This window comes from Megalobrama amblycephala, linkage group LG14 (genome assembly GCF_018812025.1).
Source record: "Megalobrama amblycephala isolate DHTTF-2021 linkage group LG14, ASM1881202v1, whole genome shotgun sequence".
NCBI classification, from domain to species: Eukaryota; Metazoa; Chordata; class Actinopteri; order Cypriniformes; family Xenocyprididae; genus Megalobrama; species Megalobrama amblycephala.
Window position 1 is genome coordinate 13,309,207 of NC_063057.1, and position 22,753 is coordinate 13,331,959.

Here is a 22,753-nt window from a genome sequence, read left to right on the forward strand (position 1 = left end):
GACTTATAAAACTTCACGACTTTCACGATTTTCAACATTTATTTTTGTGGCACTGAAACTCCGTCCTTTGTTAAAAATAAAAGTTATTATTATTAGTTGTAGTAGTCGCATTAGTAGTAGTATACTGTAGTTTATTTGGCATCACACAATTAATTCCAAATGTTAAGACAGGGAAAGAAAGGCAGTGCTGAGAAGCGCGCTCCCAGCAGGCGTCAGTGGCGCGCACAGGCAGTGGCTACAGATGAACTGATGGTGGACGCGCGAGACTGTTCCAGGATGGCTCACACCAAACACACGATGTCCACTGATGTGGAGAGTCGGAGGCGACGGTCTACTGAGAGTTCAGGCGAGTTTTCTTAGTCAATAATAGTCAACTTATGATTATTAAGAAGTTTAGAGACGTTTTCTCTCATTATGAATTCATTAGAACCGTTTTAAACAAGTTTTCTCTGTTTGTCTGATTTGTTTGTTTGTTTTGGTACCAGTGATTGTCGTAATCTAATCAAACTAATTCGATTTCTTTTGGAGATTTTAGGTAATATCAGTTAATAATTGTAGATATTTTTGTCAAATAAGACATAAATCAGATTTGCTGGTGAATTTGGGAATGTGTCACACCTGTAAGGAGAGACTAATTTCACCTGTTCTACTTACCTCGTTGACTGTTTCTTTCTACTGTAAATACAAAGTTAAATCTGCACGTAAAAATATCAGTTATGAGCAAATGGCTTTTTAAAAATTTAATTAAATGTTTGTTTTTAATCTTTCACAAATTTTAAAGTCAATTTCCATAATTATATCATGCATTGCTCACATCTAAAAATAAAGATTGTAAGCATGTATCTATGTTTGTTTTTTGAGAATGTGATGTTTGGTTAATTCGTTAAGGCTTAGTATTGTGACCTTTGAACTTGTAAACATTTATTTAAGTTTCTAATATGAAATCAATTAAGGCTAGTAGGCTCATAAATAATATTTGGCTTCTTGTGTTGAAATATGGTAGAAAATGTAGAACTTTTTTTGCGCTTTTTTTTTTTTTTTTTTTTAAAAACTTATGCCATGATATCCATTTGCAATGCCATCAGACACAGTCGCTTTACTAATGTTTTATGGAAAATTCATGTTCATGTGACCATCAGGAGTCTTTTGTTAGTTCCACACTGACTCGACTAAACTCGACTAAGTCATCAGATGACCACGAGAAACTTCTAAATCCACTGAGACATTGATTTCTTTCTCTGTATGACTTTTAGAGCCCCTCTGGGACCATGACCTTAAAGGTCGCCGCTGTAACTCCCAGTGTGACAGACTGTGTGTAGCTGGAGCATATCTTGAGATCCCAGATACTCCTTCCCCCTGCACCTCCCAGTATTTTGGACACTACACCCCGAAATGCCTCTCTACTCACAGTGAGTGTATTTTATCACTTTTTTTGCTCTTTGTTATATGAAAGTGTGATCATATAAAGAGAGTGAAATAAGTGATCATATAAAGAGAGTGAAATAAGCTTAGAAGAATTTCAATATTTATTGGATCGAAATGATTTATATTATTAATATTATAAATTATATCCCCTATTGTTATAAGATTATGCAAAATGTGTGAAAATATTATTTGTGTGTTTTTAGTATGCATAAAATACGAGCTATGAAAAAGAAAAAGCAATCAGCCATTTTATTGCAAATGATAGTTGCAGATCTTTCTCCAAAAAATGATCTCTTTTCAGGGCATTCACTGCATTCACGATGCACGGATGACGTTTGGCAGGAAGCGAGCATCCGAACCACCATCCGAGCAGAAAACGAGGTGGAGGCACATAAACTTGCCAACAACTACAGGGTGTGTAAATATGAGCTCTCATGAAATATTCTTGTTTTAATTGCCAGGGATGTTTCCAGAGTGGAAAAAATATATATAGAGTAAGGGCGCAAATCCATGGAATAACTGGAGGAAATGTTTCAAATGATTTGTTTATGTTTGTGTGCCAGTTTGGTTTCAGGAAATGGAAGAGTCATGTAACTGAGCGGCCCATTGAGGACAGATCTGATGTAGTTAAGGAGCTTTATTCTGAGCTCAACTATATCAAACATCATTCAGGTTAGAAAAAAAAAATCTATGAGAAAAATAGATAAACCCCCAAAAATTATTGGGCATGCAAGATATGTGTCATTGCAAAAGATATTAAACTATGAAAGCACAAGCACACCTTTCAAGAAAAAAAAAATCCTCAAAGACATTTTTTGTTAATTGTTATTTAAAAAGAAAAGACATTTGTTTACAGATGCCACATGGTTTAATGTTTTGTTATCTATGCAATGGCATTCAATTCATTTTTAAGTGTGGTTTAAATGTATAAAATACTGTAGTGTTTGTTAACTGTAATGTTTTTGATCTCTTTTGCTTCTAGGATCACTGGTCACTGTTGGAAATATAGTATATGTATTGCTCTTTGGTTGGTGGATCTCTTTATTTTACTTCTTGGTTAGTCTGCTGATGTTTTGTACCATTGCTGGGATCCCATATGGTATGTTAGGGTTCATTTGTCATTTATCTTCTATTTGTCACTTTATTCTCACTTGAATCTGTTCTCTCATATTTTGTTATAGGAAAACTCTGTTTGGAGCTGTCAGGTTATTTCTTATGGCCATTTGGGAAGGCACTGCAGAAAGTAAGTGCAAAATGTATCAGCGGAAAGTTCCTTAAAAGCATATATGTAGCCTGTTCAAGTATTTTTTTGTCTGTCACACTGTTAAATCGTTTTGCAAAGCCTCTTATGCCTGTAGCATGGCACATGACATTAATTTCAAACTCTGCGGTCTTCACATTTTCTGTGTTATAATTGATTTAGAATTTCAAGGATCCACTTTCACTGATATTTTTGTGGAATGCAACTGCACTGATTTCAAATCCGAATGTGAATTCTCTCATCTGACTGCACGTTTTTAAATTCTTCCTTCAGAGCAGCAGCCTGGTTAGAAAATGTTGTATGAAATTCCCACATTGTGAGGCCATTCCAGAAGAGGTGGATGAAGTAAAGGAGTCTTTGGAGGTGAAAGAATCTACACCTCTGTTGCGCTCCACTCCTGCCGTTAACACAGAAATCCCTGTGACTATGCCGGCCCCCAAGCAGACGCGTTATTGGGTGAGACTGTCAGTTTTGAACAATTTTTCTAGGGCCCTGTTTACACCAGGGGTTCATGCCATGAAGCAGGTTTAGATGGATAGCTAGGTATGTTTCAGTTTAGTTTGTGCTAACCCTGAGTTTTAGGTACCATGAAAGTGGCTTGGCCTTTAGTAGTGTTCATCACCATAAAATCTTACACTCCATGGCTATGCCCCTCATGCCAGAATCCATTATCACTGAAGCATATTTTGATGGGCTGTGATAGATTGAACTCTTTTAGAATTCTTTATTTTTCAGTTGACTCTTATGAAAATATTTTTAAAGGTGCCGTAGAACATTTTTTAAAAAGATGTAATATAAGTCTAAGGTGTCCCCTGAATGTGTCTGTGAAGTTTCAGCTCAAAATACCCCATAGATTTTTTTTTTTATACATTTTTTTTAACTGCCTATTTTGGGGCATCATTAAATATGAGCCGATTTAGGCTGCAGCCCCTTTAAATGCTCACGCTCCCCGCCCACGGAGCTCGCACTTGCCTTTAACAGCATAAACAAAGTTCACACAGCTAATATAACCCTCAAAATTGTTCTTTACAAAGTGTTCATCATGCAGCATGTCTAATCGCGTAAGTATGGTATTTATTTGGATGTTTACATTTGATTCTGAATGAGTTTGATAGTGCTCCGTGGCTAAAGCTAACATTACACACTGTTGGAGAGATTTATAAAGAATGAAGTTGTTTATGAATTATACAGACTACAAGTGTTTAAAAATGAAAATGGCGACGGCTCTTGTCTCCGTGAATACAGTAATAAACGATGGTAACTTTAACCACATTTAACAGTACATTAGCAACATGCTAACGAAACATTTAGAAAGACAATTTACAAATATCACTAAAACTATCATGTTATCATGGATCATGTCATTTATTATTGCTCCATCTGCCATTTTTCGCTGTTGTTCTTGCTTGCTTACCTAGTCTGATGATTCGGCTGAGCACAGATCCAGCCGTTCTGCCCTTGTCTAATGCTTGAACATGAGCTGGTATATGCAAATATTGGGGGCGTACATATTAATGATCCCGACTGTTACGTAACAGTCGGTGTTATGTTGAGATTCGCCTGTTCTTCAGAGGTCTTTTAAACAAATCAAATTTACATAAGAAGGAGGAAACAATGGTGTTTGAGACTCACTGTATGTCATTTCCATGTACTGAACTCTTGTTATTTAACTATGCCAAGATAAATTCTATTTTTAATTCTAGGGCACCTTTAATGAAGTAAGACCACATCTCTTTTTTTTATATTTTATTATCTAAGATAACATTTAAAAACCCCTTTTAATCATGTTTTTTCCCCCCATCATGAATGTAGCCAGGGTAGCTGGCATGGTGTTAAACTATAAACAAACAAACAAACACTTCATGGCTAACCTTCCTCGTCTATTCCGATTGATCAAAATGCATCTTAACACCAGGTGTAAACAGCCTAGCTGATAGGTCATCATTATACTGTAAATCATGCTTGGGGTTTAGTGCATAGTTTGTAAAGTTTAGGATGTTAACCAGAAGGTTGTTGGTTCGAAGCCCATGAGGAGTAAAAACTAAAAGTATGAATTCATTAATGGTTACCTCAGTGTTTTCTTCCTAGTGTCGGTTGAGTACGTATGTTTGGCTGGTTCTGGGATACCCCCTGCTGGCTGTGGTTCACTCCCTGGCCATCTTCCTGTCCTGGATGATGGTGTTCACCATCCCTGTGTCAAAGATGAATGCCAGGACCTTGAGCATCATCCTGCTCATGCCACCTGAAGAGGTCAAAGTTCAGACTGTGAAAAAGGTAAACACTATTCTGCTGTTTACATTAGTAAATCATTTCACAAACTTTTTTTTTTTTACTAATGGTTGCTGTGTCTACTGTTCTTTAGCCACAAGGTTGTGAGACCAGAGTTCTGCTTTGCTGTTACCATGCATTCAACTGGTACTATTACAAATACACCGTGGATGGGATCAATGTGTTTGCTGTCAGTATCCTTCATGTCTATGGCTCTCTCACCAGATATATAAAAAATATATATACACACACTCAATAAATAAATAAATATATACTCAATAAATATTATAAATAATATTGAAACAGTACTTTTGGTGATTTTGCAAGCTTTATTGCAGGAAAAAAGGATTTCTCTATGATATGCAGTATTTATAGAGCTGTTAGAATCTTTAAAAACCCATATTCAGACCTCTTGCCGCTGGTTATCATCACTCTGGTGATCGGCTATGTGGACAAAGATAATTATTTTGTGAGTTCAGAGGTAAAGTTTGCCACAGCAGTGAGCTCCATTATCCCATTGTCTTACTACATTGGGATGGGAATAGCAAGGTAACAATGAAATTAATTAATTTATTTATCTTTATTTGTTTTTTTTTTCATGACTTTTTAAATGTAACTCTTTAGGTTTATATTTTTATTATTATATATTTTAGTATATTTTCTTCCTCTTTTTCATGTAAAATCTGTGTGAATACCATTGTTTTCTCTGTAGTATTTCCGCCCAGAGTAACTTTGCAGTGGGAGCGGTAGTAAACGCCACGTTCGGCTCGATTACGGAGATGGCCTTCTACATCACAGCTTTGCTGCAGGGTCACCGCGCAGGAAACAAATGCTATGCAGAGGTCGTCAAAGCTGCTCTCACCGGCACCCTGCTGGGCTGCATCCTCTTCATACCTGTGAGAGCGAGTGTGCTTTTTATGTGTGTGTTTCTGTGATGCTGCTTTCTCACACTAGCCTTTCTGCTGTGATACCTGCCACACATACATGTTGTATATTATAAAATTCCCCTCACGGCTACATTCTGTGTGAGTGTGTTTTAGGGGATCTGTATGATCATCGGGGGCTGTAAGCACCGAGAGCAGAGGTTCAACAGCAGGTCGGCAGGGGTCAGCTCAGCCCTGCTCTTCATATCAGTAGGAGGTGAGAGAACCAAAAAAATGACTGTTTTTAAGTAGAATGAACCATTTTTGACCTTTTACCTCTGACCACAGGTGTTTTCGCCCCTACGCTGTTTTCAAAAGCTTATGGAAACTTTATATGTGAGGGCTGTAACAACTCACCTGGTAACACCACAAAGCCCTTCATATGTAACAATTGCCACTATGACCTGGTATGTTGTTTACTTAATAAAATTCAGGCCATTTAGACATTTTGTGGATGTATATGATGCAAAGCACAGTAGTTAAATTTAATGACCATGATATTTTCCTACAGAGCGAAAACAACCGACCTCTTTTTTTGAGTCATATTGAGTGAGTATCTAATCGCACTTGTTTTCAGTCAAATCACCTTTATTTATATAGCCCATTATACAATACAGATTGTTTCAAAGTAGCTTTGCAGTGATAAAAAGGAAAATAATAATTTAGTGATGTGAACTGAATTTAATTCTGGTATAAAGCAGCTCAAAAGCTGCTTTATACCAGACCAAGGCTTTTAAATGTTTAAATTACATCTTTGCTTTCAGGCCTTTAGTGTACACAGTCTCTGTCCTGCTACCTGCTGCGTATCTCATTGGTCTGATCTTCACTCTTAAGACTCATTCGCATATTTATGATATCCAAGTCAGTGATGCCCACTGTCATGGTGCGTATTTATGTGATTTATTTTTTTTTCAATTGAATTATGCAGTTCTAGGTGTGTGATGCTTTTATTTAATATCCTAATCATTCTCTGTCTGTGTGTGTGTGTGTGTGTCTGTGTGTCTGTGTGTGTGTGTGTGTGCGTGTGTGTGTGTGTGTGTGTGTGTGTGTGTGTGTGTGTTAGTTATTAGTGACCATGGTGCAGTGGTTCACTGGTCTAGAACGAGAGCTCTAGTGGTGCTCATTTTGGCTACGATATTGATGGCAGCTTGCGCTGATCTCAGCACTGAGCACATCAAACCGATCATCTCGAACTCCAGTGTCTCACAGGTACAAACATGTATATTCAATGCTTTATTTTATTTTAATGGGTTTTTTTTGTCTTGAGTTTTTTTCCCTGGGAAAGTACAACACAATATACCTCATTTAAATAATTCCTGTCAAAGGCATACGCAAAAGTTAGTAGTTATTAGTTATACTTGCAGTTATGGTGAGGGGCGTGACATTTCCGAAACGCACTCAAAGCAGTTGACCAATCACAACACACTGGTCAGGCCGACCAATCGGAGCACATTGTTCTTTTCGGAAGGAGGGGCTTCATAAAGGCCGGAACTAAACAGAGCGTTACTGACAGACTGAGAAGAGAGGTGCTGCAACAGTGTAAAATAAGTGTTTTGTTTGTTTGTTTGTTTTTTGTTTTTTTGAACATTCAAGCACCTATTCTTGTAGACCCCAAAAACAAAATCAACTTTGTAAAAGGGCATAATGTGGCCTCTTTCATAAATAGTAGGCCTTGTTCTTGCTCTGTATTCAAGCATAAATATTAATTTATATCACAAATGTGTTTTGTTGCAGTATTTTATTGGAGTTACTGTATTGGCCATGGTTCCCGAGCTTCCTGAGATAGTCAATGGGATCCAGTTCGCTCTTCAAAACAACATCAGTCTCAGGTTACAAATATTACAAAAATGTGTACTTCACTGTTTTTAATATATGATCTGGATGTGCCTCCAATATGGTTGTTTTTGTCATCTAGCCTGGAAGTGGGGAGCTGTATTGCAGTTCAGGTGTGCATGCTGCAGATACCGCTACTGATCATGTTCAATGCTTTTTATGTAAGTCACACTCAAAAAAAACTTCAGTTGGTTTCTGATACTCAGTTCTGTAGTATGACCCAAGTTCTTTCTGTTTGTTTCTCTCCAGGATGTTGGATTCGTTCTCATTTTCAGTGATTTACACCTCTGGGCGAGCATCTTTAGTGTTATCCTGGTCAACTACATATTTATGGATGGAAAGTCGGACTACTTTCAGGGTAAGCGTTATTATTAGTATTAGTGATTAAAGGAAAAATAGTCCAAAATGAAAATCAGATCATCATTTACTCACCATCATGTTGAAATTGCTGTATGTAAGGAACAGTCTGTTTTAACAGCCATGATCGCCATTTACTTTGTATGAAAAGAAGTCGAGTCAAGTCACCTTTATTTATATAGCGCTTTTTACAATGCATATTGTCAAAGCAGCTTTATATTGATAACTGGTACATAAATTTTGGCTGCACAGCAGCTCTTAAAGAATAGTGTCAATGCAGGCAGATCAGAAGCACTGTTGAATAAATGTCAAGAATACTATTGAATATCAGATGTCAAGTCAAATGTCAAGTGTCCCCAACTAAGCATGCCCAAGGCGACAGCGGCAAGGAACCCTAACTCCATCAGGTGACATCAGGTGGCAAACAAATGGCAAATAGGTGTTAAAATGGAGAAAAAAACCTTGGGAGAAACCAGGCTTAGTCAAACAACTTGGACATTCAGCTATAAATATCTCCTTTGTATTCCACTGAAGAAAGTCATTCAGGTTTGAAAAAGGCTATTGACCAAAATTTTGAGTTTTGGGTGAACTATTAAAAAAACCTTTACAATAAGGTTTCATTGGTTAACATTAGTTAACATGAACTAACAATGAACAATGCTTCTACAGAATTTATGTTTCTATCTAACTTTGCGAATTTAACATGCAAAATTGTGTGATTAACATAAAACATTTGTGAAAAAGCATCCCATGTGTTCAAGAAAAAACAAAATGGTCACTTCCTGGGAAATTGGCGCAAAACATCTGTAATAATAATGGAAGTTGCTGCAGTCGCCACTGTGGCTCTTTTTTTCCTACATCATAAATGACTTGCGTCTTAGAGTGCGCAGACGAAATGTTGGTTTACGTTCGGATGCCTGGTGTTTGGGAATGCAATCATGTGATGCGCTTCTGGAAGGGAATTAACCCAAATCATTCTTATGACAGACTTTGGCTAAGGCATTTCAGAATGATCAAAGAAACATTTGAGATGCTGTGCGATGAAATTAGTCAGCTGGTTAGTCCAGTTGTCTAATCACATCCACTGCTGAGGTAAAGTCACATGAGGTTTTATTTGTACTTCACATCAAGGGATTTATTCAGTAAATGTGTTTCCATTGTAGTTTATGCGCATGTCTTCTTAAGGGGGTGAAAAAATGTATCCGCCTCAACATTAATAAAGGTTAATAAAAGCTCTAATAATATATTGCTCATAATTAGTTCGTGTTAACAAATAAGAACTTATTGTAAAGTGTTACCAAAAAACATAAATGTATGAACTAACGTATATCAATTTGTTTATTGTGCTTGATTTGAGACAGTTAATTAGTAGTATTATGTCATTACAACTAAACCAAGCCATAGAAAAGATATTAGTTCAGGTTTTATATAAAAAAAGTGAATACTAAATCATGCCTGTTTTGTTTTTCCTTAACAGGAACTGCTCTGGTGGTTGTGTACCTCATTCTCCTGGCTTTGTACTTTTTTGCACCTGCTCCTCTTGGATGTTGAAAAAAAAGGACTTTTCTCTATTAACTTTTATTGACATGTTTATATAGTGTTTTTGTGTATGTTTGTGTCATATATATACTGTAAACTTCTTTATTTAGATGATTTTTCCCCCAGCATGTGAAGTATGAGAGCTCTTACTTAAGCCTGATTAAAATGTTTACTTAAAATATGTATAAAAATATTTTACGTTCATAAAAAAGTTAATGTAGCAATGTATCAAAATAATAAAAAAAATGTTGTAATCCTTTCATGAACTTTTCTTGAAGTTGTCTGTTTAACTACATTTAAAAACACCAGAGATACAACACACCCAGCCAGCAGTTTGAACAAGTTTATTCATTTCTCAACAATAAAACACAAACTGGTACACTAGTTACAAGTAACCGGTGAGTACCTTGAACATTTGCTGCACAGCTGAGGAATTGAAGTCCAGCAAGACCCATTGTCTCAGAAAAACACAAAGAAATATAGGGACTCCCGTTACTCCATGCAGATGGAGTGAAATATTCTGCTGTGCTGCTGAAATTGTTTCTGAAAATATGGAGTTGTCACAGTCTGCACATTGCCTGTATGACAAAGCACCCTTAAGTCCTGACCCATGCAAACAGGAATCCAGTCATGCAGAAATAAAATGGCAAAAAGTGGCAGATAGGCACATGTTATGAGCATGTATGTTACCTAATGCCAGAGGAAAGCTACTTTGACAACTTAATAAAGGTTAACAGACGCAGAGGGTGTAATGTTAGCAATTATGAATCTTTCAACATTTTACTCAACATCAGTTGCTGGTGCCTAATAAATGAAGTTAAATGGCCACAAATCATAACAGGTTAAATAACCCAAGGCAAAATGAATGAACTCTGAATTCAAGATGCTGTATTTGGCATTTCCACCAGTGATGTTTTGAATTCAGAGCTTGATGGGTCAGCATAGTAAAGAGATGCTCCGCTACATTATTGCTAAATGACAGGAAGGTTATCAGTTTTTTTTTTTTTTTTTGACTGTACAGATATACACAAGGCCCAAAATATCATTAGCATTGTGCTGACCAAACATGAAATAGTCTTAAATTTAAATAGATTTATTTATTGTAAATGTGTCAAGTGCTAGAAAGCTTGATGAAAATGGTAAGTGCGCACCTTTGTTGTATTATAAATTCAGGTTAGCTTGTTCTAGAGTAAAATTTGAATTAAATAATAAAGTGCTTTTAGCAAGGCTTTGTCTCATTGTTAAATTTAGCACATTATCAGTTCTTGCTCGGAAAGGCACTAGATCAATTAAATGAGTGTCTGCAGTTGGCGATTTACAAATTTCAATGAGGGATGATTTGTTTAAGGAAAAACAAACATTTTATTTCAGTAAAAGCGTTAAAAGTAAATTAAGGAGCACCTTATTCACAGTGATGTAATGACTTGTTTACAAAAGTGGGTGAAACATGGGAACAGCTCTGCTATGGCTGTACAGCTTTGTTTAAAGAAACATTACTTGGTCTGGTGTTTGTGCCTTAAGTGCAGATGTAACTGCAGATCAGAGCAACAGCATCCTAAAAATCAACATTCGCAGTGAAAAAAAAAAAAAAAAAAAATTGCCATTTTGTTAAAACATTCAACATTTCAACACTGTTTTGCACCATTTTCATTGAAGTAAAACCATAAATCACAATCCCAGGCATCAATAGTTCTGCATAAGTTGATAGTTCAGTAGTGATCTGAACAGTTGGCTGGAAACTCAAGCTAATTGAACCCCAATTACATCACTGCTGATTAAATATTCATGCTGTGGTGTGGTGATTTATAAAACTTAAATAATTCTTTGAAAGGAGAGGAATTAAGATACATCGGTAAAAACAACTCAACGTCCCCCATATCAATTCTGAAGGCCAATAAATAACAATATTACAATCTAAAGAAAAAAAAAAAAAAAACGTTCAGGTCACTGACCCATAGTGTTTCAGAAAAGAACCTTCTCTTTAAAGGATATTTATGTTTTGTATTGATTTTCAAATCATTAAAAGGTGCATACGCAAAACAAAAAAAGGCATCCTATAGTTTTTGGTTTTAAGGCGGGCTGTGTTAGGATGGGGTTCCTTAGTCGATTCGGTTCTTCAAACAGCTTGAGTCCATGCGCTGGCTTCAAGTGCCGTCGTCCTGCCCATGATCAGCTTCAAAAAAAAATTTAAATAAAAAAAGTACACACATAGTACGTACACAATCTGTCTTTCGCGCTCACAGCCTCCTCCTATTTATTTTAAGCGTTCAATGAGTTCCTGGGTGAGGCCCAAGTTTAGCAGCTGTATCGGGGTAAGTTGGGCCAGGTGAGGGAAGGATTTGAGCAGACGTTCCCAGCACAGCTCCAGCAGACTGGGCACCACCAACCAGATCTTAAACAAGGAACCAGTCCGCTTATTCTCATGGATGTTCACCACGCCACCATGGATGTACATGCAACCGGCCTGAGAGAAGGGAAAAAAAAGTAACTAACAGCAGAATAAATGCAAGTGCTTGAAGATGACACAAAAATAAAATTAAAATAATTTAAAATAAAAAAGGTAAAAAATAACTAAATAAAAATATATATATTAAAAAATAAATAAATAAATACCGGGGTAACAGCAGCACAGTGGAAGTACGCAGGTTCAGGCATCACTGCAGGTAGTTTATTCCACTTGAACGTCTGCAGGTTGATTTTCCACAGGTCGTCCAGTATTACTTCACCATTGTAACCTCCACATATAAATACATCTGCCACAAAGAACAACAACAATCAAACACTGAGCGCTACAAAGTAACAGAAAAAAAATGGACTATCTTCAATTCAACAATTTAAATGAACTCCTTACCATTTTTAATCTGCACACAACTATGACATCTCCGTGGGGCTGGGTATCCTGAGGAATAATAAAACAAAGTGACCGAATAGGCATGCAATACAAAACATTCACAGTATGCCTTCCATTGTTAGATGTCAAAAAGATTAAGATGAGAATTTCATTACTAACCTATTCTTTCATGAGGCTTAGTTGTGATTTCCTCCCAAGAATTTGTTTCAAGGTTATATGCGTGTATCTGATACAAACATTTGGGACAACTGTCACTTACTTAAGAACTATTTGCACAGAGACGTGTTCAAATTTCATAAGCAAGATCCATTATTTCCACGAAACAAATTAAATCATGAAGCATTTAAGTGAACGCTGCCTAAATTGGAGATTCATGGAAGCATTTGTACCTTGTCTAATGGGTAGGAAGTCCAGGAAGTTCCACCTCCTAGAATATATATCCTCTGTCCATCATGAGCTATCTCATGCCTATATCTACAAGAAACAAATTTAGAAGAAAGTTAAAATATTTTTACACAAATAATATTTTTAATGAAATCTGAGAGATTCCTGAAAGTCTATTCACCCAAAACTTTAATGCTTCAAAATGTTCAAAAAGAGATTCATATGAGTAGAGCGGTTTAATCTAAGTGTTCTGGAGAGACACGATCGCATTATATGATGAACAGATTTAATTTAAGCTTTTATTCACATATAAACATTGATCAGCGAACACAAACAGAAGCTCAACTATATCTCTTGACGACAACCCTCATTGGTTCTTGCGTAACACGAGAATTAACCTCATTGGTTCTCGCGAATTGAGAGCATACTTGAGCGTCCGTTTGCCAAGTTTGAATGTTGTATGTAAGTTTGCTGTTTAAAAGTAGGGTAGGCAATGTTTTTCATTTACACTTTTTGTTATACTGTTTGAAACTCTCTTAAAGCAATCAATAATAGAAGTGGGCTAAATATATAAAGTACAAATATCTTCTTTGGAAGTCTCAGGACCAAAGAAAATGTCTGTCCAATCATTGCATAGGATGTCCTACCTGGCAGTCAACCTGTTTTTCCCATACCTCCACTGGCACAGACATCACATGTCATCAGCACGTTTCATGAAGCTATGCAGAGTTTTAGACAGACAGTCACAGAGCACGCAACCTTTCAAAGCTGGCCTCTCTTTAGGTGTGAATAAAAGCCTAAATTAAATCTGTTCATCATATAAAGAAATCATGTCTCTTCATAAGGCTTGGATTAAACCTGCCTGATTTATTTAATTTCTTTATGAACATTTTGAACCAGCAAGAGTTTTATAAGGTGAATAGACTATTAATTAACAGTTACAACCAAAACCAAAAAACGAAAAAGTTCACTCACCGCTCCTCAGGAAGGTCGTCCGGAGGGTTGTTGGGTTTCAGGTGAATCCATTCACGTGTTGTCAGATCTAGCCTGTGAAGATCTGTACTGTAGATGTAGCCTGTCGTACCTCCAAATACATACAGGAAGCCGTTGATTATGGCCATCGCCTGCAAAACACAAAATAGAGACCACTAAATGAATCAACATAATATAGTATGTTTACTAGAAAACACTGAATACCTTGTACTTGTTTTCATTAATAGGTTAATCATATTTGGTTTTTGTACCTGTCCATATATTCGATTGGGTTTCTTTCCCCTGCAGTTGAGGAGGGACCAACGTTTGTATTTAACATTGCATACATGGACATCATTTCCGTTGTTTTCCCCGAATGGGATTCCGGTGCCGCCGAACACAAGCAGGTTGTTTCCGTGCAAAACAGCTGTGTGACGTACAAACAAGATGGTCAAGAGAGGAAAGAGGTTTAACATACCTGACTTACCAGTGGCTTCTCGGCACATCCTCAAAATAAAAATTAAAAATAACAAAAATACCATTTTCATATTACCTGACATTGAAGCCAGTTCGGTGGGCATGAAACCTTCCGTGCGGATCTGTTGCCATGTCCCTGTGGCGAAGTGGAACCTCCACAGCTCCCTGAACAGTGGGTAGTCTTCGTTCTCTGAGCCGCCCGATTCGTCGTAGTCGGGGTTGTACCCTCCGAACACATAGAGGTTGGTGTTGTCTGCCACACAGCGATGGCCGCTCCGGGCCGGAGGGGCTCTGTGACCTACAGACACAGACAGCAGCCTAATGATGATTAGACAACAAACAGCTGGGAGGAGAGTTAGCTTCTCTCTTGAAAGGTAGAAGGAAAGATTTAGGATGGAGGGAAAATGAGATCCAATGTTTGCTGCTGGGATTGAACTGTAAGGAAAACAAATTATTCTGAGTAAGCATGACACAATGTCATTATTCAAGCCTCCACAGGACAGTTCTGAAAAGCAGGAAGGAGATTAAAGACACATTTGAGTTAGTTCTTCACAAAGTTACCTGTGAAACAAAATGAAAGCTTTATTGTTAGTTTACGGTTACATCCATAACACAAAAACATTGCCCATTCTGATTTGACTAAATTTAAGGTAAGCAGTTGGGCATCAAAAACGTATCTCCATGTATTTCAGATACATGTATATTAGATGAATACACATTTTTGAGGCTACAAATTAAAACGGAGTAAGCTTCATAATCTCCAACCAGATTTATTCATATTTAATGCACTAGAATTTTATAATGGGATACAAATATGGCAGATTTGGAAGTGACTCTGTTCAGGAATCAGGATTAGTCTTAAATGAACTTCCTTCTCATAGATGAAACTTGATATGTGTCAACTCAATATGTAAATATATGAAGTTTGACTTGAAACATCTACATGATGGCAAGTTCAAATACAACAATTTAACACAAAACAGCATGGGTAACAGTGAACAGACCACAACTGTAACCACAAATTAATTCACAACCACTAGTTCACTTGCCCAGGCCTGCTTAATTAAATATTCATATCAAAGAAGCTATGGCCACTCCCCCAAACACAATGAAGATACAGATGCGCAAACAGGATCTTGGCTGAAACAACTCCATCTATAAGTATGTTTATATTTATTTATTAATTTATTAAAAACTACTACTAATATACAAATAAATACATAATTTATTTTATTAGTATAACTTAATATTAACTTTTACTATGAAATAGTATTATTAAAATGCAAAGTATATTATTAAATATATTTAATGTAACACATAATCAAAACAAAACATATTACAATTAACCAAAAGTGCAAAAGATGTTGTAAAATTTACATATATCCAATTTTTTCCTCATTGTACAAAACTGATAAGTTGACACCCAACTTTTTGAATCTCTGAAAAGAATTGATCTGCATGGTTCAAAAGCCACCAAACCTACAATCACAGCATGTGAAGCCTCACCCTTGCAAATTTCATGCCAGTGAATTTGCCTTGAAACCTGGACGCTGCACCTGAGTGAGAGCGTCGCAGGGATAATAAAGATGGGAGGGAGGTGAAAAAAAATAAAAAAACTGACACAAATCAATAAAAATAAAAAGGATCGATATACATCCCTCACTCACAACCAGACAAACACTTTGGCCTTTCCCGTTTTGTTTTGTTTTTTAACACCCAAGCCATCCTGCCCCAGCTTTGCCCCCAATGAAAGCTTAGCAGAAAGAGCCCTGGCAAAAAGAGTGGTGGTCTTTTTTTTTTTTTTTTACACCACAGTGAAGAAGAGCAGTTTTGAAGAGATGGAGGGTGGGGACAGCATGGGGGAGGCCTCCAGATTTGTCATGTGGGTTTTCTTTTTTGAAGTTCAGTTAAAGGAGGACATCGCCTATTACCCACCTTCTCTTAAAAACCTGTTAGGGATCCGTAGACTGGGGCAGGGCTGGCCGAGGATTCTTCGAGCTTGTAGCCAGCAAACTCTCTTCTTAGAGCCTGTTACCACAATTACCGCAGTCAGACAGACAAAATAACAACAACAAAAGGACAATGGCAAAATAAAGAAAAACATAAACAGACAAACACCCTGCCCATCACACAAGGGGTCAACAAATGGGTTTGGAAATAAAAAAAGGCTAATGTACAATAAGGTGAGGTGGTATGTCACTTCCTACATATAAAAATAACTCCTCGCTGCCACATGTCCCGGAGTTTAAGTAACCTGTGCAATAACCATGAAAAACATTAAGAGACTCAATCAAAAGGACCACAAAATACTCAACAGAGTTCGACAGCCCTGATAGCAAAGCAGAGTGAAAATCGTTTGGCACTAGTGCATGAACAACATATACCCAGGAATTTGCTGTCTGAAGAATGGAAAAAGTGATGAAAAGAAAGCAAAGGTGGTAAAAAAAAAAAAAAAAGCAACAGAAAAAGTATTTACATTAAAAGGATGCAAATATTACAATCTTGGCACTGTTATTTATATACACTACTGTTCAAAAGTTTGGAGCGAGTAAGTTTTTTTTTTTAAAAGAAATTAATACTTTTATTTAGCAAGGATGCATTAAATATTAGTTAAATGTGACAGTAAACACATTTAAAAGCTTTCAATGTCAACTTTCTATTCATGAGTAGTTAGGAACTCACCGTGCCTTCAAACAAGTCCAAATGAGGTGCGTTTGGCACTGACAAAGGTCACATGTGACCGAAACGTTTGCTCTTTTTTTCAGTAAATTTTGGTTTTTGTCTCGCATTTGATGTTTTTTCTTCTTTGGTGGAGTGTGCGGACTCTTTTGAAATGATTCAGCTTTCTATTCATTAAAGAATCCTGAAAAAAATGTATCATGGTTTCCACAAAAATATTAAAACAGGACAACTGTTTTCAACATTGATAATAATAAGAATGTTACTTGAGCATCAAATCAGCATATTATATTATTTCTGAAGGATCATGTGACACTGAAGACTGGAGTAATGATGCTGAAAATTTACATTTAAAATATATTAAAACAGACTTTTTTTTTTTAACTGTAATAATATTTCACAATATTACTGTTTTAATGTACTTTTGATTAAATAAATGCTGCCTTGCAAAAGCCTTCTTTTAAAAACAATAATAAAAAAAACACTAATAAAAAAAGATAATTAGGTTTTCCACACCTTTTTACCAATTAATTTCCATGATTTTCCCAAGCCCTCATGATTACTGAACAAGGATTTTTACAGGGACTGCATTCACAAAGGCAATTTGTAGTAAATAAAATAATTAATATTCACTACAGAAATTTACAACTTTTTAATTCTATGACTTATCCAGACCTGCAAAAAAATAAAAAATAAATAAAAATAAAATCCCTGATATTTATTTACATATGCCTACTGGAACTCTGTTTAATGTACTGTGTTGATATGTCTAGAAACAGCTGAAAACTGATAACTGGTTTGATTTGGTTCAACGGCAAAAAAAAAAAAAAAAAAAAAGCTGCGCTGCACCCCTGTTATGTTTGACAGAGCGTTGCCATGTGGTTGCTAAGGCATTCTGGGTGGTTAGAAGTCAAAAGTCTCCCCAGGTTTGAGATCACGGACAGTAAGCCCCTTCAAAATACAAACAGCAGGCTATAACAAGATTACTATTGCACCAAATGAAAAGCAAGTCAGCTGAGAAGAGAAGTGTGTATTATACATGACATGAGCACGACTCCAAGCAGCTTCAAAACACGTGTTTAGGACAACCTTTGAGTACCACAAACTGCATTCTCTCTTCTAGCCCGTGCCGAATACATAAATTCCGTTTTTTGTAGATTTTGCGCAAGTATAAACAGGAGTTTCATTGCTCATCGTATACAAACAGGAAGGAGGATACAGATGGCTAGAGCTGCAGGCTATGTGATGATGGGTGGTGTGAATATCATTAATGTCCTAATGTCACATTACAAGCACCACCGCTGCCTGAAATGATCAGTGTGTCTGTTTTACTTCTGAAAGATTAAAAAGGGGTTTTACACCGTGACTCTGAGTAGAACCAGACAGAGCCGGGCTTTTATTTACCCATGTGCTGATCTGTGGCACTATTAACAGTCCAAACAAACGGCCAAGTGAAATATATCCCTGGGGCCGTATTCACAAAACATTGTATATTACCACTAAGATAAAGTAAAAGTTCTCAGCTAAGAGTTTTCTCTTAAAACCTATTCACAAAGCTGCTGAGACCAACTTTTACTAAGGAATAGAGTGAAGTCTTAAGCTAAGAGTAAGGGCGGGGCTGACCTCGTTGCTATGGAGTATATACACAGTGATTGGCTGATGGGGGAGGAGTCAGCGATTTAATCATAGAAATATTGCAGAATGACGTGTCATGTTTCCATATTAGAATAAAGGTTTTAAAATACAAATGTTGCCCTATTCAAATAAATATTTTTTAAAGGTGCCCTAGAATGCTTTTTCACAAGTTGTAATATAAGTGTAAGGTGTCCACTGAATTTGTCTGTGAAGTTTCAGCTCAAAATACCCCATAGATTTTTTTTTATACATTTTTGTAACTGCCTATTTTGGGGCATCATTAAATACGCACCAATTCAGGCTGCTTCCCCTTTAAATCCCCGCGCTCCCGAGCTCCCGACTCTAATACATTGCATAAACAAAGTTTACACAGCTAATATAACCCTCAAAATGGATCTTCACAAAGTGTTCGTCATTCATGCTGCATGCATGCATCGGATCATGTGAGTTTAGTATTTATTTGGATGTTTATCCAATTATTTGATTCTGAATGAGTTTGATAGTGCTCCGTGGCTAACGGGCTAATGCTAACATTACACACTGTTGGAGAGATTTATAAAGAATGAAGTTGTGTTTATGAATTATACAGACTGCAAGTGTTTAAAAATGAAAATAACGACAGTCTTGTCTCCGTGAATACAGTAAGAAACGATGGTAAGTTTAACCACATTTAACAGTACATTAGCAACATGCTAACGAAACATTTAGAAAAAGACAATTCACAAATATCACTAAAAATATCATGATATCATGAATCATGTCAGTTATTATCGCTCCATCTGCCATTTTTCGCTATTGTCCTTGCTTGCTTACCTAGTCTGATGATTCAGCTGTGCACATCCAGACGTTAATACTGGCTGCCCTTGTCTAATGCCTTGAACATGAGCTGGCATATGCAAATTTTGGGGGCGTACATATTAATGATCCCGACTGTTACGTAACAGTCAGTGTTATGTTGAGATTCGCCTGTTCTTCGGAGATCTTTTAAACAAATCAAATTTACATAAGAAGGAGGAAGCAATGGAGTTTGAAACTCAATGTATGTCTTTTCCATGTACTGAACTCTTGCTATTCAACTATGCCAAGGTAAATTCAATTTTCAATTCTATGGCACCTTTAATAAAAATGTTGCCACATTGTTGCTATAAAGGTGTTAAAGTTCCCATTCTTCGTGATCCCATGTTTCAAACTTTAGTTAGTGTGTAATGTTGTTGTTAGAGTATAAATAAAATCTGTAAAATTTTAAAGCTCAAAGTTCAATGCCAAGCGAGATATTTTATTTAACAGAAGTCGCCTACATCGAACGGCCAGTTTGGACTACATCCCTCTACTTCCTTCTTTAATGACGTCACTAAAACAGTTTTTTGACTAACCTCCGCCCACAGGAATACATAAGAGTTGCGTTTGTAGAGTGTGTTTGTCGCCATGTCGTCGAAACGCTGTTATTTTCATCCCGCAGTCCAATCACCGGGTCTGATTTCGGCTCAAATTGATAGGGTAAAATTAAAGACATGTTTAGAATAACACTGAGCGCGTGCATCTCCACGTTATGGTAAGAGGTGTGACCTTTCCGGGCAAGGAGCGCTAAGCTGCTGTCGAATCACAACACAGGAACCGCTGGCACAATCAGAACTCGTTACGTATTTCTGAAGGAGGGACTTCATAGAACAAGGAAGTCATCAGCCCGTTTTTATGACAGTGGAAACAGCGGTATACAGATAAGTAAATTATGTGAAAAATACTGTGTTTTTTTACATGCGAAACATGAACACATGTTATATTGCACACTATAAACACAATCAAAGCTTAAAAAAAAACACGAAAAATGGGACCTTTAAAATAGGCTAAGTGTCACCAAGTAAACTAGTATATACAGTTAATTGTCCACCTCTTAGGTATCTGCATCTCAAGAGAATGCAGAATTTAAGTGACAAATTATGTTTTATAAACAAAGTTTGTGAGGAACACATTCAAACAGTCTTTCTAATCAGCTCGAGAGGAGGAATATATACACAGACGAGAGCCGACTCGCCTATAGTTACTTCAACAGTTTTCTGCATCCCTCTGCCAACCCCCTCCTTACCCTCTTGGAGAGCACACCAAATATGCTTTATATAAATATATATATATATTATTTATTTATTTATTTTTTACTCTATTCAATCATTTGTAAGTGTGAACTCATGAAAACCATTGCCACAGGTAATCAGACAATATTTATTTATTTGTTAAAGTTTTTTTCCCCCGTCTCATCGTAGATTCAAAACTATAAATCAAAATGTATTGCATTTATGAAGAAAAGGTTCAGCACCTAAGGCTCTATCGCTATTGTCTCAATGGTGTACAGTGTCTTTGGGTGAATTAGGACTGTTTGTGATTTGGACTTAGTGTCCTCTTGACTACTCCTAATGTTTCACAGACTTAGGAGCTAGTTTTAGTGCTAAAATGCTTTGTGAAATACTCTTAGCGCAAAAATTTAGGACTCCTAAAATTAGGACTGACACGGCCATTATTTTTAAGAGTTTCTCCTTCTAAATCTGCAAGTTAGGAGCTACTTTTAGCCTTAAGATGTTTTGTGAATACGGCCCCTGGACAATAAACACCACACTATACACTGAGTAACTCTGTGTATAAGCCTTGCCACATCCATTCTTTTTACTGGTGGTGTGCATTAAAACCCATTTAGTCTAACATTCAAACAGAATTTAGCTTTTATGTTTAATCTAGAAATATAAATAAGCATTTTCGTGACAAATTCCCCCAAAACGTGCATTTATTCAGTCGATCTCTATGTAACAAGTACAACATGATTGCAAACAGGTTTGTTTATTCAGGGCTGAAACAAATTAAAACCAAGTGCATAGTGTTCAAGCACCAGCTGCTTACATAAAACTATATTGGCTCTATTTGCACTTTATAAAAGTAGTAGAGATTGGTCTATAATCAATTTAACAGATGCTTTTGCAGAAAATCATGCTTTTAATTAAAGACACATGCTTAAACATACTTCACTTGACAAGATGATCAAATAGTTGAATTAATAGGTAAATAAATAAGCATTTAATGCAGTTGTAAATTATTAAAAATATTCATATCGGAGTCAAAAATAAGTGACAGCTGTAGCTAAATGCAAATGAAGTTGTCAAGCTCAAATCCCAAGCTAACGCAACTTTTTGATAGTAAAGCCAACATCAAATGGCGGCTACAATGCACAGCCTTTTGCAAAGTATAATATGTGATGCATATCATAATTAATAGATGCGAACTTGAAAGGTTTCCAATCAAAACAAAACCATTAGCGATACAGCTAACGCTAAATGCTAGCAGCGCGAGAGATGTGAAATACAAAATAACTGTGTTTTATAGTATGACAGAAATTAGATCGAAATTGATTTTTCTGGAAGAAATATTGATGTTTTTATGTTTAATTCAAGCTGTTAACTGAGTCCTCACTGACCTGCGGCTCTTAGCGGAGGCCTTCCAGACAGCCGCTCAAACTGATTGAGTCTGTCCGGGCTGTGTGCTCCTTCTGCGGCAGACATCGCTCCAAAAATCACGCTGAAATCATCCACCTACACGCACTCGCAGACAACGGGGCTTCCTTCAACAGACAGAGGTGTATCGCAGAGCATAACTCAGCCCATTCTCCCCGGAAAGAGACGCTTAAATGAATTAGATGGACCTGACCGGGTCTCCTTTGCGATGAATGTGAAGGCAGAAACGCTGGTGAATACCTTCAAGATGGCCACCAAAAAACACATCATTTGATGGTTTTAATGCCTTTCAAAATAAAAGCCTTCATAACTCATGACAATAATAAATGCTGGGTGTTTTGAGTTGTACCATTTTAGTAAATGTAATACTTCAAGCTGAACCAAAATGTCAAACCCTAAAAAAGGCTTGCAGTTTGTTGTATAAACTTGTTGTATATTTGAATATATATTTTTAAAAGTCACCATGAAATCAAAATTTGCTATTCTTCTATTTTATGGAATATTGCTTATTATATCATTATTTTTTAAAATTCATGTGCCTCCGTAATCTTTAATCTTTCATGCAGACTTTAAAAGGTGTTATGTCAAGGGATTTCCCTGATCATCATCAATAATTCATACAAAATTTCATGTCAAATGTCATACATTACTTTCA

At 36.6% G+C, this 22,753-nt stretch overlaps 2 protein-coding genes across 3 annotated transcripts; one reads left to right on the forward strand and one right to left on the reverse strand.

Moving 5' to 3' along the window:
• The first annotated feature begins 144 nt into the window (after positions 1-144).
• On the forward strand, positions 145-9,868 carry cax1 (cation/H+ exchanger protein 1). Its single transcript, XM_048155057.1, has 20 exons — positions 145-346; positions 1,254-1,409; positions 1,727-1,839; positions 1,989-2,097; positions 2,408-2,524; positions 2,607-2,668; positions 2,960-3,142; positions 4,775-4,960; positions 5,049-5,148; positions 5,362-5,503; positions 5,667-5,850; positions 5,995-6,094; positions 6,166-6,284; positions 6,389-6,426; positions 6,642-6,760; positions 6,941-7,086; positions 7,612-7,706; positions 7,793-7,871; positions 7,960-8,068; positions 9,545-9,868. The coding sequence occupies exons 1-20, from the start codon at positions 160-162 to the stop codon at positions 9,616-9,618; spliced, it is 2,418 nt and encodes an 805-aa protein (XP_048011014.1). The 5' UTR covers positions 145-159; the 3' UTR covers positions 9,619-9,868.
• A 1,080-nt stretch (positions 9,869-10,948) lies between these two features.
• Positions 10,949-22,355, reverse strand: klhdc10 (kelch domain containing 10). Of its 2 annotated transcripts, XM_048155058.1 has the most exons (10): positions 22,062-22,355; positions 16,226-16,318; positions 14,367-14,588; positions 14,086-14,240; positions 13,817-13,965; positions 12,847-12,931; positions 12,617-12,683; positions 12,458-12,505; positions 12,220-12,359; positions 10,949-12,070 (listed from the first exon to the last, which is right to left on the reverse strand). In XM_048155058.1, exons 1-10 carry the CDS (start codon positions 22,144-22,146, stop codon positions 11,861-11,863), a joined length of 1,254 nt encoding a protein of 417 aa, XP_048011015.1. In that variant the 5' UTR covers positions 22,147-22,355; the 3' UTR covers positions 10,949-11,860. The 2 variants fall into 2 exon arrangements, with proteins under 2 accessions (XP_048011015.1, XP_048011016.1); XM_048155059.1 differs by lacking the exon at positions 16,226-16,318.
• Positions 22,356-22,753: the final 398 nt, after the last annotated feature.

Excerpts from the sequence above, each read along its gene's own strand:
- cax1 (XM_048155057.1), top strand. The coding sequence starts at position 160 with ATGTTAAGACAGGGAAAGAAAGGCAGTGCTGAGAAGCGCGCTCCCAGC. Across the intron at positions 1,840-1,988 it reads AACTTGCCAACAACTACAGG|TTTGGTTTCAGGAAATGGAA; the intron begins GTGTGTAAATAT and ends TTTGTGTGCCAG. Across the intron at positions 3,143-4,774 it reads CCAAGCAGACGCGTTATTGG|TGTCGGTTGAGTACGTATGT; the intron begins GTGAGACTGTCA and ends TTTTCTTCCTAG.
- klhdc10 (XM_048155058.1), bottom strand. The coding sequence starts at position 22,146 with ATGTCTGCCGCAGAAGGAGCACACAGCCCGGACAGACTCAATCAGTTT. Across the intron at positions 16,319-22,061 it reads GCCTCCGCTAAGAGCCGCAG|GCTCTAAGAAGAGAGTTTGC; the intron begins GTCAGTGAGGAC and ends TTGTGGTAACAG. Across the intron at positions 12,684-12,846 it reads CTTCCTACCCATTAGACAAG|ATACACGCATATAACCTTGA; the intron begins GTACAAATGCTT and ends TGTTTGTATCAG.